Source organism: Centrocercus urophasianus, unplaced genomic scaffold, assembly GCF_019232065.1.
Source record: "Centrocercus urophasianus isolate 14NV4802_14NV808 unplaced genomic scaffold, USGS_Curo_1.0 seq_15, whole genome shotgun sequence".
Classification (NCBI taxonomy): Eukaryota; Metazoa; Chordata; class Aves; order Galliformes; family Phasianidae; genus Centrocercus; species Centrocercus urophasianus.
The window spans coordinates 12,385,678-12,400,426 of NW_024884697.1; the positions used below are offsets into that span (position 1 = coordinate 12,385,678).

The 14,749-nt window shown below is 44.1% G+C and overlaps 2 protein-coding genes across 4 annotated transcripts; one reads left to right on the plus strand and one right to left on the minus strand.

The window, feature by feature from the left end:
* The first annotated feature begins 24 nt into the window (after positions 1-24).
* On the plus strand, positions 25-11,588 carry RINT1 (RAD50 interactor 1). Of its 3 annotated transcripts, XM_042816165.1 has the most exons (14): positions 25-113; positions 210-397; positions 466-707; positions 1,582-1,755; positions 1,832-1,981; positions 3,185-3,341; positions 4,074-4,184; positions 4,372-4,597; positions 6,528-6,665; positions 7,358-7,557; positions 8,723-8,937; positions 9,474-9,654; positions 9,738-9,856; positions 10,506-11,588. In XM_042816165.1, the coding sequence occupies exons 2-14, from the start codon at positions 221-223 to the stop codon at positions 10,720-10,722; spliced, it is 2,307 nt and encodes a 768-aa protein (XP_042672099.1). In that variant the 5' UTR covers positions 25-113; positions 210-220; the 3' UTR covers positions 10,723-11,588. The 3 variants fall into 3 exon arrangements, with proteins under 3 accessions (XP_042672099.1, XP_042672100.1, XP_042672101.1); XM_042816166.1 differs by lacking the exon at positions 25-113 and having other exon boundaries at positions 306-397; positions 476-707; XM_042816167.1 differs by lacking the exons at positions 25-113; positions 210-397 and having other exon boundaries at positions 559-645.
* Positions 10,831-12,915, minus strand: EFCAB10 (EF-hand calcium binding domain 10). The gene is made up of 3 exons (XM_042816168.1): positions 12,816-12,915; positions 12,474-12,638; positions 10,831-12,273 (listed from the first exon to the last, which is right to left on the minus strand). The coding sequence occupies exons 1-3, from the start codon at positions 12,913-12,915 to the stop codon at positions 12,185-12,187; spliced, it is 354 nt and encodes a 117-aa protein (XP_042672102.1). The 3' UTR covers positions 10,831-12,184.
* Between the last annotated feature and the right edge of the window lie 1,834 nt (positions 12,916-14,749).

A 14,749-nucleotide genomic window follows, 5' to 3' on the forward strand; every position in this document is an offset into this window, starting at 1 on the left:
GTCCTCTCCTGTCCTCTCCTGTCCTGTCCTGTCCTCTCCTGTCCTGTCCTGTCCCGCCCCGCCCCGCCTCACTGAAGCCGGTATTGCTATTAAAGGCCGCATTTAACGTTCAGGTTGTGTTTCCCGCAGCTCTGTGTCCTCGGTGGGTCAGTAGTTGGTAGTGCTGCCTTAGTGGTGACCAAGTAAAAATTACGTAAATAACGTTGCAGAGAAAGAAGGCATGGCAGCCGTTAATGTGATGAAAAAAGAAGTCTTCAGAGATCCAGATTGCTGCGATATCCCGTATTACGTTTCGGAATTTGTGGAAAGAGAAGTTGGGAATGACTATGATTCTCTGAAGAAGCTGGGCAGCCTCATTGAAAAGCTGTCTGAAAACAAAAAGCAGTTGGAAGAACAGGTGAGTATCTTTACTACTTCTCTGTGCGGTGTTCCTGTGTGAGCCTTAATGCTTGTCTGTAAACGCAGGTGCTTACAGTTTCATCCGAAGTTCCTAAAAGAATTCAGAATGCCTTAAAGAATGCAGAGGACTCTAAAAAAAGTCTGAATCGGCTTTTAGAGGAAGAAACTCTCCTGTCTGATTCCATCAGCAGCCACTTAGAGAAAGCTGAGCCGTGGATGGAGGATCTGGGTGTGCTGATCAGCCAGGTAGAGGAGATTGAGCGTCACCTGTCCTATCTTAAATGGATTTCCCGAATAGAAGAGCTCAGGTAAAGCTGATATACTTACGGAGAATTCTTACTAGTGATATCACACAGCTTTTTCAAAGATTCAGTGGTAAATAAACAAATTTAAGAAATAACGAGGACAGCAAGTTGTCATCTGATCACGTAAACTGTTAACGTGTTCTCCAGTGAGAGCTGGAAATTACTGCTCTGGTTTAAGGAAGAGAGCAGTAACTCTCTATGGTGCTGTGTGCATCGAACTTTTTCACCCATTGTGAACTACAGTGAAAGAACTAAAATACACTTGAATATCTTGAGCAGAAGTGTTACACTTCGGGCTTTGTAATTCTGAGTTTTCATTCTGGTACACTGATTCTATCTTAATGGGAATGAGCAGTGCCATCTTAGTTCATGCGATTTGTAGCTTCTTTTGGTGGAAAATTTTGTGTAATGCTCGTAAAGAATGTCAGAAATTGAAATTTGAAATTTGGATCAAATCTTGTATAGAGAGACTTAAGTTATGAAACAACTTGTTCTAAGCTACAAAAATGTGACAGGTCGGCTGTGGTCTGAAACTTGTTTCCAGTTTTCCTCCTGGGAGGCAAGAGAAAAAACAGTTCTTTGATCAAGTTACTTAAAGAGCAGTGCTTCAAAGAACTTTGGGCCTCGTGTGTTTCTTTCAGCAGTTCTGCCTGCAGGTCTCTGTGACAGACTCTCAGCCACTTAAGGAATTTCACACAAAGAGCTTTGTACAGGAATCCTTGCTGAGTACTACATGTATGTGATGGGGTGGTAACCTCGTTTGTCTCATTAAAATATTTTAGATTGAGCAAGCTTTGTGTCAACTTCTCAGTATGCAGTTGATTCTTTTGTGTTGTCTTTAGTGAATTTTTGTCTCAGCTCTTCTTGTATTTTATAGTGATAACATTCAGCAGTACCTGATGACCAACAATGTTCCAGAGGCAGCCAGTACTCTAGCATCTATGGCAGAACTGGATATTAAACTTCAGGAGTCATCTTGTTCTCATCTTCTTTCGTTTGTGAGATCCACTGTTAAATTTTGGCATAAAATTCTTAAGGACAAGTTGTCAAGGTACGGGATGCCTCATCACTCCCTCATCTCATGTTGTGCTGTGGCTTTGTGGTAAAGTGTGTGTTTTGTGTTGCAGTGACTTTGAAGAAGTGCTGACCCAGCTTCGTTGGCCATTTGTGGGGCCGCCGCAGTCTCAAGCATTTGGCCTTACTGCACCAGCCAATGCTTCTGATGTTTACAACAATTTAGAGATGTTGTTCTGTCAGCTTCTGAAATTGCAAACATCGTATCCTTTAAAAATTAATGTATTGTCAGGGTAATAAATGTCAAAGGTGCACATTCTCGTGGAAAGCAGTAAAACTGTTCTCACTAAAGAAAAAAGACAATTTGAATTTGTTACTTTTGTTAACATTAGAATGTAGTTTTTCATATAGGAGATAATAAGTGAACAGAGCTAGAATTCAAAAAAGTGTTAATCACTTTAATATGTCCCATCCCAGAAGGGAGAGAGAGTTGAAAATATATGTGTGTGTCACAAGGGAATTATAAAAAACAGAACAATTTTCATTGAGTAGCAGTAGGATCTCCTTCTGTGATTGCGTGATGGGACAAGGGAATTGCCTCCAGTTGTGCCGGGGGAGATTCGAATTGGATATTAGGAACTTCTCTGAAAGAGTGGTCAGGCACTGGAATGGGCTGTCCAGGGAGGTGGTGGAGTGACCATCCCTGGAGATGTTCAAGAAACATTTAGATGTTGTACTAAAAAAAATATTGGTAGGTGGATGGTTGGACTGAATGATCTTGGAAATCTTTTAACCTTCGTGATTCTCTTCTCTGACTCTGATCTGCCTTTGAGGGGTAAATCAGAAGATGCTGCTCATCCTCTTCCTTTCGTTTGAGGGTAAAATCAAGCAGAAATAAAACTCGAGGTTTTTTTGTTTGGCTGTTTTGTTTTGTTTTTTTCCCCCCCAAGGTGGTTTGAACAAACAAAACCCCAGCACAGTACTGGAATAGGAATGAATGTGGTCATTTTACGCAGTGTGGTGCTGGGAACAATTCTGGTCAGTTACATTAGGCCACTTAAATCACTTGCTTCAAGGAGGGAAATCACATACTGCATGTATTATTTTCATGAATCTTTGATGCTCCTTTAAGAAACATGAATACACATGTCTCTTGGATACAGGTTTGGGAATGATGATGGGATTTTGTTTCGTGATACTGATTTCCTAAATCATACTGACTTCGGTGACTTGTACTGTCATAGAATAAATAATTCTTAGCAGCCAGGTATGTTAAATAGTTTATAAAACTGAAACTTTTGAGTATTGTACAAATTTGAGGAATTTTATAGTTTGTGTAATGCTGCCAATGAGGTACAATACAGTCAATGAGGTAGAGCTAAAACATTGCTTGTTTTTGTGAACAGTTTAAGTCATGCTTTTGGAGCAACTCAATGCTTGTATTTGTCCTTAACTGTCAAACTTAGAGATGAACTGTTAACCAAACCTAAACAACTGCCAGAAAAGTACGCCTTACCCCCAGCGCCGCCTGTTATCCTTCCAATACAGATCATGCTCAATCCTCTTCAGAAAAGATTCCGGTATCATTTCACTGGAAATAAACCAACCAATGTTTTAAGCAAGGTATGGAAGAAAACAGGTTAATTTTATTGCTACTATTTTTAGCAGCATTATATAGCTTCAACACTTTTGTTCTGGAAATTCAGTTTCTTGAAATATGTGGTACTTGCATCTACTGTAGTGTGGATAGGTGAGTGCTTGGAGACCTTTGGGAGGATTAACATCTTTTCTGGGCTAGGCAATATTTTTCTCTTGCCTAAATCTTTTTGAATAATTACTGCAACCTTTAATTCACTTGCATTATTTCAGAAGCATGGATTAATTTCATCTTCATCCTTGCAAATCATTTTGCAATGTTGAAAATTGCTTGAACTCAAAGATTGTTTAAGGCTGTGGCTTTGTGTTGTGCTCAGTTACATTCATGTAACTGTAAATACTGGATTCAGCTGCTGGGATATAGTGGGTATAATTTTGTTTGACTTATGTCCAGATTGCTTGTTGGAAAATTGACTTGCTTTTTGTATGAGTTATCTACAAAAGCTGAGTCTTTTTATCCAAGAAATGTCACTTAAGCAGATTTCTTACAAGCAAAGCGTTAGCACTGCTGTAATGCTTCTGCAGCAGGGTTTGAGAACCATTTTGTAAGAGTTTAGGTGTACAAGTCTGTGTGTTTGTGTTGACAGTCTTGGGCAAATCTAAGCTTGTTTGCACTCTGACAGTTGCTACTACAGAGCATTTTGTATAATGTTGTGTATATTAGCGAGCTTATTCATTTTATTTTATTTTTCAAATAAGCCTGAGTGGTATTTAACACAAGTGCTTATGTGGATTGGAAATCACGCAAAGTTCCTTGATGACAAAATCCAGCCAATACTGGACAAGGCGGGATCGGCAGTGAACGCTGGGGTAAGCGCTTCAGTGGTGCTGTGTGTGTAGAGATACCTGCACAGTGCAGGCACTCGTCTGCTGATTTTACTTAGTGTGCAGTGAGACTTAACACAGTCCAGTAACAGTTTGAAAAGTCAAATACATTTGCACATGTTTATACATACCTCTCTCTGATATTTTATTCACTTCCTTTTTCTTTTAAAAGCTTGAATTCTCTCGTGCTCTTGTAATGCTGATTTTGGAGAAGCTGGCTGCTGATATTCCATTCCTGTTATATGATGACACTCTTTTCTGTCACCTTGTGGACGAGGTACTTCTGTTTGAGAGAGAGCTATACAGTGTTCATGGTTATCTCAGCAGCTTTCCCAGTTGCATGCATATTCTCTCAGAAGAGTCCTGCTTCCAGAGATGGCTAACAGTGGAAAAGAAATGTAAGACTTAAAAGGAATTTTGTTGGTCTGTGTATGTCTTCATTCTGATTGGGCAATATATACTTCTCCAGTAGGATCAGCCACTTGAATGGGGCTACTACAAAAGACACATTCTTGAGGTCAGCAGTGAGTAGAATGCCCAGGGGTCAATACTGGGCTCAGTCCTGTTTAACGTTTTCTGTATTGATCTGGGCGGTGAGGTAGAGTGTACCCCAGGTAAATTTGCAGGTGACAGAACTAGGGGAAGAGGCTGATACACCAGAGGGCTGCACTGCTATCCAGAGGGCTCTGGACAGGCTGGAGAGGTGGGCTGGCAGGAATCTTGTGAAGACCAACATGATGAAGTGCAAAATCCTGCATATGGTAAGAAACAACTGCCAGCACAAGGACATAGTGGGGGCCATCCTGCTGGAAAGCTGCTCTGCAGAAAGGGGTGTAGAAGTCGTGATGGACACTAAGTTGAACATGAGCCAATAGTTGTGCTCTTGCTGTCCTGAAGGCTAACATGGACACAGTGGAAAGAGTCCAGCATAGGGCCACCAAGATGCTGAATGGACAAGTGCCTCCATTGTGAGGATAGGCTGAGAGCTGGGGCTGTTCAGCCTGGAGAACGGTGGGCTCCAGGAGATCTCATCTCTGTGCCTTTCCCCTCTACTCTGCCCTTGTGTGCCCCATGCGGAGTTCTGCTCCCAGGCCTGGGGCCCCCAGCACAAGAATGGTGTGGGGCTGTTGAAGCAGAACCAGAGGGCCATGAAGATGGCCAGAGGGCTGTGACACCTCTCGTATGAGAAGAGGATGAGGCAGCTGGAATTTGTCAGCCTGGCGAAGAGAAGGCTCTGGGAAGACCCTGTTGTGGCCTTCTGGTGGTTAAAGGGAGCTTATTAACAGAAGAGACACAGACTTTGTTAGTTTGCTGATAGTGGTACAACAAAGAGGAATGGTTTTATACTAAAAAACAGGAAATTTAGATTAAATGTTAAAAGAAATTCTTTACTGATGAGGCCCTGGCACAGCTGCCATAGAGCTGTGGTACCCCATCCCTGCAGGCGCTCAGGGCCGGGTTGGATGGGGCCCTGGGCAGCCTGAGCTGGTGGGGGGCAGCCAGCCCAGGGCAGGGGTTGGGGCTGGTGGGCTTTAAGATGCATTCCAACACAAGCCATTCAGTGATTCTATGATTCTGTACCTGAAGGGAAGGTGCACAGAGGACGGAGCCAGACTCTTAGTGATGTTCAGTGCCAGGACAAGAGGCAGTGGGCACAAACTGGAAGACAGGAGGTTCCATCTGAGCATCAGGAAGAACTTCTGTGATGTGTGGGTGGCTGAGCACTGGCACAGGCTGTGGAGTCTCCTCCTTGGAGATCTTCAGAAGCTGCCTGGACATGGCCTTGGTCACCCTGTTACATAGGTGCCCCTCCTTAAGCAGGAGTTTGGCCATACAGACCCAGGTCCCTGCCAACCACAACCATTCTGTGATACTTCAGTATTCTGTGGTGGTTTTGACTAAAAATTGGTTTGGCTGCAGTAGTGCTCCTGAAGTTTATAAGACTAAGCTGTATGGGATCTAGTATGTTTATTTTTAGACAGTGTTACATATTTATTTGTGCAAAGACAGCCTTGAAATTGAAATGAAGGGAAGGTATTAATTTTTGAGGAAATGGAGAGGAAGTATACTGGAAAGGAACCAGTCAACTATTTAAAACAAAAACCACAATTAACCCTGATGTTGTTACATCTGTGTCTGCAATACTGTTATTGGAGCTGCTTCTGTATAAAACCAGTCATCAGGAATTTTTCTGTACGTGAAAAGATAGAATTCAACTTACTGGAGATAAGCATTTTTGTATTGATGATATTTTGGGTTTTAGATAATTGAGATTTTTTTTTTTAATTATTAAGTACTAATAACATTTACAATTCTTTTGCATCTCAGTTGCTCTTCAGAAAATGGACTCTATGCTTTCATCAGAGGCTGCGTGGGTATCGCAGTACAAAGATATCAGTGATGTGGATGAAATGAAAGTGCCAGACTGTGCGGAAACTTTTATGACTCTGTTGTTAGTTATAACAGGTAACTGCTAACCTATGGACATTCCTCTTGTTTATAACGAGTAACAGAAAAATGGCAGCTAATAGATTCCTTTGTTGAAGGTTAATTGTGTCAACAACAATCACCAAATAAAATTGTTGCAAAGTTGTGATATTTAACTTAATAAAAAATGTTCCTGTTCATCTTGTGTTTTGGACACAAATTTCAGGGCAAATAATCTTGAGCCATTGAGATATTTAGAAAGTAACACTTAAAAAATACTGAAACTCGTTAATAGTAGAGATACTAAGGTGATCAGAGGGCTGGAGCACCTCTCCTATGAGGAAAGGTTGAGAGAACTGGGCTTGTTTAGCTTGGAAAACAAAAGGCTCCCAGGAGACCTCAGTGCAGCCTTGCAGTACTTGAAGGGAGCACATAAACAGGAGGGGGAAGGACTGTTCATGAGGGTGGATAGTGATAGGACAAGGGGGGTGGTTTTAAACTGAGACGGGAGGTTTAGTGAGATATCAGGAGGAAGTTTTTCATGCAGAGAGTGACGGTGCGCTGGCACGGGTTGCCCAAGGAGGTTGTGGTGTGTGCTCCTTGATGCTGTTGTGAGTCAGGTGTTTTGAACTGCTGTATGATGCCATTACAGTAGTGAGGATAAACTGCCAGTAATGTCTCTTGTTCAAAACTTTTCAGTGTTGGAAAATATAAAACGTATGAATTCCCAGACAGGTATAAGAATCTTCCAACGGCTTCCAGAAAACTGCAGTTCCTGGGGCTACAGAAGGAGTTGGTTGATGATTTTAGGATACGATTAACTCAAGTAATGAAGGAAGAGAGTAGAGATTCTTTAGGCTTCCGATACTGTGCGATCCTCAATGCTGTTAACTACATAGCAACTGTGCTGGCAGACTGGGCTGACAATGTAGTAAGTAATTATTTAAAATGTTGAGTAGTTTTGTTTGTGTCATAATAAAACATTTTATTTTCAGCATTATTTAAATGTATTCAGAACAATTAATTATGGAAAAATATAACTAGATATGAATTCAGGTTGAATAAAAAAGATATTGGTAGATTACTGTCTGATGTTTAAGCTTTATTAACAGTAAAGTTGGTAGAGATATGCAGAGAGAACCTGAGGAATGAAATGGTTTGAGCAGCCAAAAAGGTTGTCGCTTTATGTGCTCCACATTGTAAAAGCAAGCAAGTAGATTTTGGAGATCTGAGCCAGTGTGTTGCTGGTTGAAGTGCATGGAGAGCAGTAGCATACACACGTTTCTTGAGCTCCTGTGCTAAGTTAGCTTAAATGGATTTGGTTTGGGTACCTGCGTTACAGCTCAGACCAGGTGTGCAGAAACACCACTCATCGATAACTGGTTATGGGGTGTGGGTTATTTTGCTACAGAACAGCCTGCTGACAACTCAGCTGTTCTGTGAGTGCTGCGGTACGAGGTCATACAACTGCCACGTGTAGAAGATGTGCAATAGGCACTGTGTGTGGGACGGGCAGCCACCAGGTTCTTTTTACCTTCACAGGGAACTGTGGCTCTAGGAAATCATGATTTGAGGGGGGAGCAGCCTTCATGTCACGTAGCTGCATCTGCACAAACATCTTGATGTTCTTAGAGGCAACGTGGAGATCATTACTGCTGTCATGTTAAACTCAATCCATTTCCTTGCTGTTGTCAGACCAGCAAACTTATGATTTAATGAGACATTAATTCTGAAACAAGTTCTAAATTCTAGTTTATTGTTGCAGATGGGATGGGGCGAGGGCAAGCGATTTTGACTGTTTTAAAGTGTTCTGCTGTCTCAAAGCACCTACTTAGTATTTCTTTGAATCTGTTCCTTTGATCTGTCTGCTGTTGTATTTGAAACCCATATCGGTTACGCTCTTAGGATTGAAACACAGTGCTTTGTTTTTACAAACATGGGGACCATGTGGAAATTGTTTTTATAATCTTAAAATTGTAAGATTATCAAAGTGTCAGAAGAGTGTTTTCTAGAATCCTACCTGCTAAAGTACAGAAGAGAAGTTCAAATAATAAGATTATTTTTGGTAGTACTTATATCTGATTGTCTTTCTCTAGTTCTTCTTGCAGCTACAGCAGGCTGAACTGGAGGTTTGTGCAGAAAGCGATGCTGTCAGCCAGCTGCAGCTGGGGCAGCTGGCTTCAATGGAGAGTTCTGTCTTTGATGAAATGATCAACCTCCTGGAACGCCTGAAACACGATATGTTGAGTCGCCAAGTGTGCCACGTCTTCAGGGAGGTCACAGATGCTGCAAAGCTGTACAAAAAAGAGAGGTGATTCTATCTGCTCATTCTCTTCTCACATCGCAGTAGTTTTTTTCTGGTAAAAACACTGGGGCAAATAAAGGCAAGAAAAGAAAAATAAGAAATTCAGCTTTCTGAATAGGAAGGGCTCAGAGTAGTAAGCATTTGAAGAGTTTTTTTACACTTTCCTCAAGCCTACTTATTGTTATGTTTTCTAAAGCACTTCTGCAATAAGTGGGCACGTTACCTTAAAAAAACAAGGAAGAATTCTGGGTAAATACAGTTTAGATGAGAATTGTTCTCCTCAAAGTAGTATTAAAAGTGGCATGTAGTGACCAGTTCTGTCTTCACAGAATCACAAGGGTTCTTGGCTGGTTGATGATGAGATCCTAAAATACTTCATTAAACAAATACAACAGCTCAGCGATTACTTTTAGCTTTGAAGTGGAAAGGGAGAAAACTGTGCACCACTGAGAACAGCTAAGATTTGTTTAAGTGATATTTTAACTTCAGCTTTGTAATACGAATAATTTCACTGTAATGACGTCAGTGATGATTTCTTTCAGGTGGTTGTCTTTGCCATCTCAGGCAGAGCAGGCAGTAATGTCTTTGTCAAGCACAGCTTGCCCAATGTTGTTGACTCTACGAGACCGCTTGCTACAACTGGAACAGCAGCTCTGTCACTCTCTGTTTAAAATATTCTGGCAAATGCTCGCAGAGAAAGTGGACACTTACATATATCAGGAGGTGGGTGTGCACAAAATACACGCAGCACAGTGTAAGGGTTGGTGGCTGGCCTAAACAGAAGATGCACCCCTTTCTGTTGGCAGATAATTATGGCAAATCATTTCAATGAAGGAGGAGCAGCACAGCTTCAGTTTGACATGACCAGAAACCTTTTTCCTTTGTTTTCACACTACTGTAAGAGGCCGGAAAACTACTTCAAGCAGTAAGTAGGAAGTCTCATCAGTCAGTATTTCAGAAAAGAGTGTCCAGATGCATGTTTCACATATCAGGAATCTTTTCATAGTTTGAGAGGGGAAGAAAGACTTAAAATATGTGGATCACCGGGGACCTCTTGGGGAGGCACAGTCTTGACATTTATAATAGCAAATACTTAGCAAAAATAAATATGCTATTTCATAGAATGAATCATAGAATCATAGAGTGGCCTGGGTTGAAAAAGACCACAGTGCTCATCCAGTTTCAACCCCCCTGCTGTGTGCAGGATCGCCAACCACCAGACCAGGCTGCCCAGAGCCACATCCAGCCTGGCCATGAATGCCTCCAGGGATGGGGCATCCACAGCCTCCTTGGGCAACCTGTTCCAGTGCGTCACCACCCTCTGTGTGAAAAACCTCCTCCTAATATCTCACCTAAATCTCCTCTGTCTCAGTTTAAAACCGTTCCCCCTTGTTCTGTCATAATCCACCCTCATGTTTGTCATGCTATAAGCAGTAGTTTCCAGTTCAGTACTTCTGAGCCTTTTCAGAAGTCAGTGTGAACTTTTTTTTTCTTAGTTGCTGGGCATACAAAATTGAGTGCCCCATGGTTGCTTCTTTTATTAATCCATATGTACCTTTTTTTCCCTCATGTAGCATCAAAGAGGCCTGCATTATCCTGAATCTGAATATTGGTTCTGCCTTGCTTCTGAAGGAAGTACTGCAGTCAGCCTCAGAAAGCGAAGCGCCATTGCAGCCAAACCAGCCATCAGCAACAGCAGCGTTAAATGAACTGGGAGTTTACAAATTAGCACAACAGGATGTTGAGATTCTTCTCAATTTGAGAGCTATTTGGCCAAGTACGGGCAAATAAAGACTTTTTTCAGAAGTGGTTAAAACTTAATCTAGATCACTTGTTTAAAAAAAATAAGCAGAAAGCTGTGTCATTGGTTTGATATAATCTTACTTTTTATTCAGTTTATACAGTTCAAAAAAAAAAAAAACCTTTAAGATGCTATGGTGCTGACTTCTAACTGCACAGATCTTTCTTTTTCAGCACTACTTTGTCTTGACATTTAGAAGCTCACGGGTTCTTCATTACTAATGAATGTGTTACTTGTTTTTGGATGGCCTGCCTTGTTGCTTTGGCATGCTGTCACACTGGTATAATGAATTCAGAGCTGGTGCATGTATGCACGTGCAGCTATGTGCAGTATGGACGGCTGGCATGCTCTCACCTAAGCGCAGATGTTTTCCACTTCTCAATCCCTGGTGTAATGGGTGTTCTGTATTAAAATGTGCACAGCGAATCTCAGCATGGAATGAAGGAATATATCATTTTTATTTATCAATACTATTTCAAAATTCAATTTTTTTTTTAATTTTTTTTTTTTCTGTCCCGAAGTGGCCTCTGTTTTCTGAGTAGGACTTCCTTTATTCATGAGCTTATTTAAAAGCTGTGATTGTTGGCAATGCTGTATTTCTCCAAACATGAACATTTTGAAGTTGCTGAAGCTGATGATGTTTTTCGTACCAGCACTGTGAGGCCACAGTTGGACGAGGAAATGCCAAAACACTTATTTTTGATTTGTAAACAGGATTTCTACTTATTCAGGCAATCTTATTATCTTAATTAATGCATTTCTAGTGCCTGGTAAGCACAAACATGTTTTTGTCATTTGTTCTCTCAGTCGACAGCTAAAATGGATGGGGGGAAAATAAATGCACTGCTTAAACTTGTCTTGACCCACCAGTAACTGGATGGAGCAAAATACCTATTTCTAATATACAGAGCAGACCACTCTTAAATCACTCCACAGTCCAGCCTTCCAGCAACGTTTTCATCCTAGGACAGAAGAGAACATCCGGTTAGGTAAGTGAGGACAACTGCTTTGTTTTCTTGCAGTGGCTGTAAGTTACCAAACAACGTCCCTCGAAGCACGCCGTGACCATTAGCAATGAGCGCAAGCTGGAGCTCGCTTCATTGCTGCGTGACTGCTCCTGCCGCGTTACTACGGTCAGCTTTGCTTGAGCGCGCTGTTTCTATAGCAGCGATTTGCTCCCTGTGGCGCCGGGCAGCCTGCTCTGGTACCGGAGCTGGAGGTTGGTGGCCCAGCCTGTGCCGGGGGGTTGGAACTCAGGAGCCATTCTATGCTGCTACGATCTGCAGGGTTGCCCGATGCTGCCCGGTTTGTGGGGGGGAAATGGAGTAGGGCTGTTTTGCAGGGATCCCGAAAGCTCAGCAGCCCGTCCATGCTACAGCGTCGACCTTCCTAGGTCTTGCATTGCGAGGGGTAACCTCCAAGGAAACTCCTGCAGGACCCCTGCGGCGGCACTTACATTTCATTCCTGAACGTGGCCAGCCCGATCTCCTCCTCATCCCCGACGCGCAGCTCTGCGGTGCTCAGCCCCAGCGTCGTAAGAGCTGAGGGAAAGGAAAGGGGTTCCCGAGCAAGTCTTCGGCAGACTGATTTAAGGCAGAACGCGACCGGGATATCGTTAAAAAAGCGATAGTGTTTAACGTCGCGAAGCGCCGGCCACGTCGGCACAAACGCCGATGCTGTCACGGTGTAAGCAGGCAGAGACCTGAAACGTTTTTAGCAAACGCGGGGCCGCGGAACCGACCTGCTCGGCACTGCCTGCCCGTGACGAAGCCGCGCCCCGCGGCGTCCAGCATCCTGAACACGGCCTCCACATCCGCCTCGTCCAGCACGGACGGCATCGCCGCCTCGCCGCGCCGCGCCGCTCGCACCGCTTCCAGCGCCTGGAGCAGGAACTGCCGCGGCCGCTCTGCAACGGAGCGAGGCCAGGGCTGCCGCGGGCCCTCCGCGCCCCTTCTCCTGCTCCTCCCGCGCCCGCCCCGATGGTCTCCTTCCCAGCCCCGACGGAACCCCTCTCCTTCCGGAGCGCGGCGATAAACCCGCCGACACCCCGTTTCCCCTCAGCCCGACCCCCGGAGGGCCGCACCGGGCCGGTGGTACAGCAGCAGCGCGGCGAGGCGGTGCAGCAGCGCGGGCAGCCCGTGCCGCTCCAGGTACTCGCGGCTCTGCCTCTCGCCCGCCGCCATGGCGCGTTGCTAGGAGCCCGCGCCGCCACACCGCCGCGGCGCCGCCCCTAACGGCCGTCGCAGACCTCGGAGGTGGCCGAGGAGGGAGGGCGAAGCGAGGCGGACCTCGGGGCCGGGAGGGGGCGGAGAGTCAGCGCTCGGGGCAGGGAAACGGCGTGTGGTGCGGCACGGCTCCGCTTCAGCGGGCAGCAGCAGAAACCAGCACGAAACACACGTCGAAAAGCTGACACTTGCAGTGTGCGCGCACAGCAACCGCAGGCTTCAGTCAGCGTGCTTCTGTGAGGAACGGTTCCAAGAATCACCAAGCAAAGCAAACCTCCATAGGAACATACATATATATATATATATATATAAAGTCATTTCTTTGTTAAGAAGGCACCATTTATTTCCTTGAAAAACGTTCTGCTAACACATGGTGTAGGGCACTTGTCCTCGGTCCATAGCACAGCACCAGCACGTGCTGCACCAGGTGAGCTCTGAGCTCTGCGATGCTCACCGAGAGGAACTGCGCTTCTGCTGGTGAAGAAAAATGGGATTTGACAACGCATCTGAATGACCTCTGGTTTCATCACAGTAACGCTGCTGCTAATTAAGTTTTAATCACAACCGCAAGGATCATTTCTATTTTTGTGTGGTTATTTATTTACAATTGAATTTTGCTGAAAGACTTTCACTTACTAGCTGCTGTGGCAGGAGATGAGCCTCTTGTAGAATACAGCATATAACTTCAGCCTCCTCTTTCTATCTCATTGCACTGGACTGCATAGACTACCAACAGTCCTGAAGAGTGACAGGAGGAGGAGCAGGGCCTGCAGGCAGCCGTGCTGCCAGCTGTAGTCAGTCTTCTACCCTCCGAGTTGGAAAAATGCCCATCTGCCCCTTCTCCCCTGCCAGTCAAATACTGCTGCAGCTGGCAGCACGTTATGTGTTGTTCAGAATTCTTCCTTTCTCCCTTCTGTGGAGAGCTGCTCACAGATCTTCATGCTCCTGCAGGTCAGCCCTAACCACTAAAAAAGGCACCCCTCTGCCCACCCAAAAAAAGGAGAATCCAGCTCATGTAATTTGTGATGCGTTACGAAATGAGAACAGGAGAGCATGCATGCCATCTACTGTGCGTTCTGCAGCTGAAAGTGAAACCAGGGCCTGCTACTGAGTTACCAGCTGCAGCTGCCCTCAGCCGAGGAGATTAAGTTTTAAAAGAGGCCTGCACTCGTTTGGAGTCATACCTTTCAGGAGGTATTCATGGAGAAAAACAGCAGAAAAAATTGCATGAAATAAACACTGTGTTCAAAAGCTTGAATGTGCTGCATGAATCGCCTCCAAACATTTCTGGAGCCAGTAATTGGCGTGGCTTCCAATTGTCAGTCCTGACAGATTTGGATGAGTAAAACAGATACTGGTTGCAGACAGCAATGCCTTTCTTCTAAAACAGTTATTTCCCTGGTAAAAACAGAAGCCTAAGAACTAGAGTGCAATAAATAAAATAAGTTCTGGTGTGATTTGCTTACCTCTGAAACTGGTGGCATTTAGAGCGTGTTAGATAATAGGAGAATACTGTTGCAAGCAAAATACTTGTTGCATAACCCAAAAGGGTGTGGGAAACCAAACAGAGAACAGCTTGTAAACCAGGACAGCAAAGCTGCAAGCACTAATAAATGACTCAGTCATATTTGGAAAATAAATGTAGGGCCCTTGACCTCTGCTGGCTGTGACAGATGATGGCAAGCAACCAGTAACTCGTGGCTGCAATCATCTGTTTTCTTGGTTGTAGCCTTGATTCCTAATGCCTGTAAGAAATACCATCTCACAAACACAGTGTCTCTTCAGCTGTCTT

Excerpts from the sequence above, each read along its gene's own strand:
- EFCAB10 (XM_042816168.1), bottom strand. The coding sequence starts at position 12,915 with ATGGCGGCGGGCGAGAGGCAGAGCCGCGAGTACCTGGAGCGGCACGGG. Across the intron at positions 12,639-12,815 it reads GCTGCTGTACCACCGGCCCG|AGCGGCCGCGGCAGTTCCTG; the intron begins GTGCGGCCCTCC and ends GCTCCGTTGCAG. Across the intron at positions 12,274-12,473 it reads GGGCAGGCAGTGCCGAGCAG|CTCTTACGACGCTGGGGCTG; the intron begins GTCGGTTCCGCG and ends CCTTTCCCTCAG.
- RINT1 (XM_042816165.1), top strand. The coding sequence starts at position 221 with ATGGCAGCCGTTAATGTGATGAAAAAAGAAGTCTTCAGAGATCCAGAT. Across the intron at positions 4,598-6,527 it reads GCTAACAGTGGAAAAGAAAT|TTGCTCTTCAGAAAATGGAC; the intron begins GTAAGACTTAAA and ends TTTGCATCTCAG. Across the intron at positions 7,558-8,722 it reads CAGACTGGGCTGACAATGTA|TTCTTCTTGCAGCTACAGCA; the intron begins GTAAGTAATTAT and ends GTCTTTCTCTAG.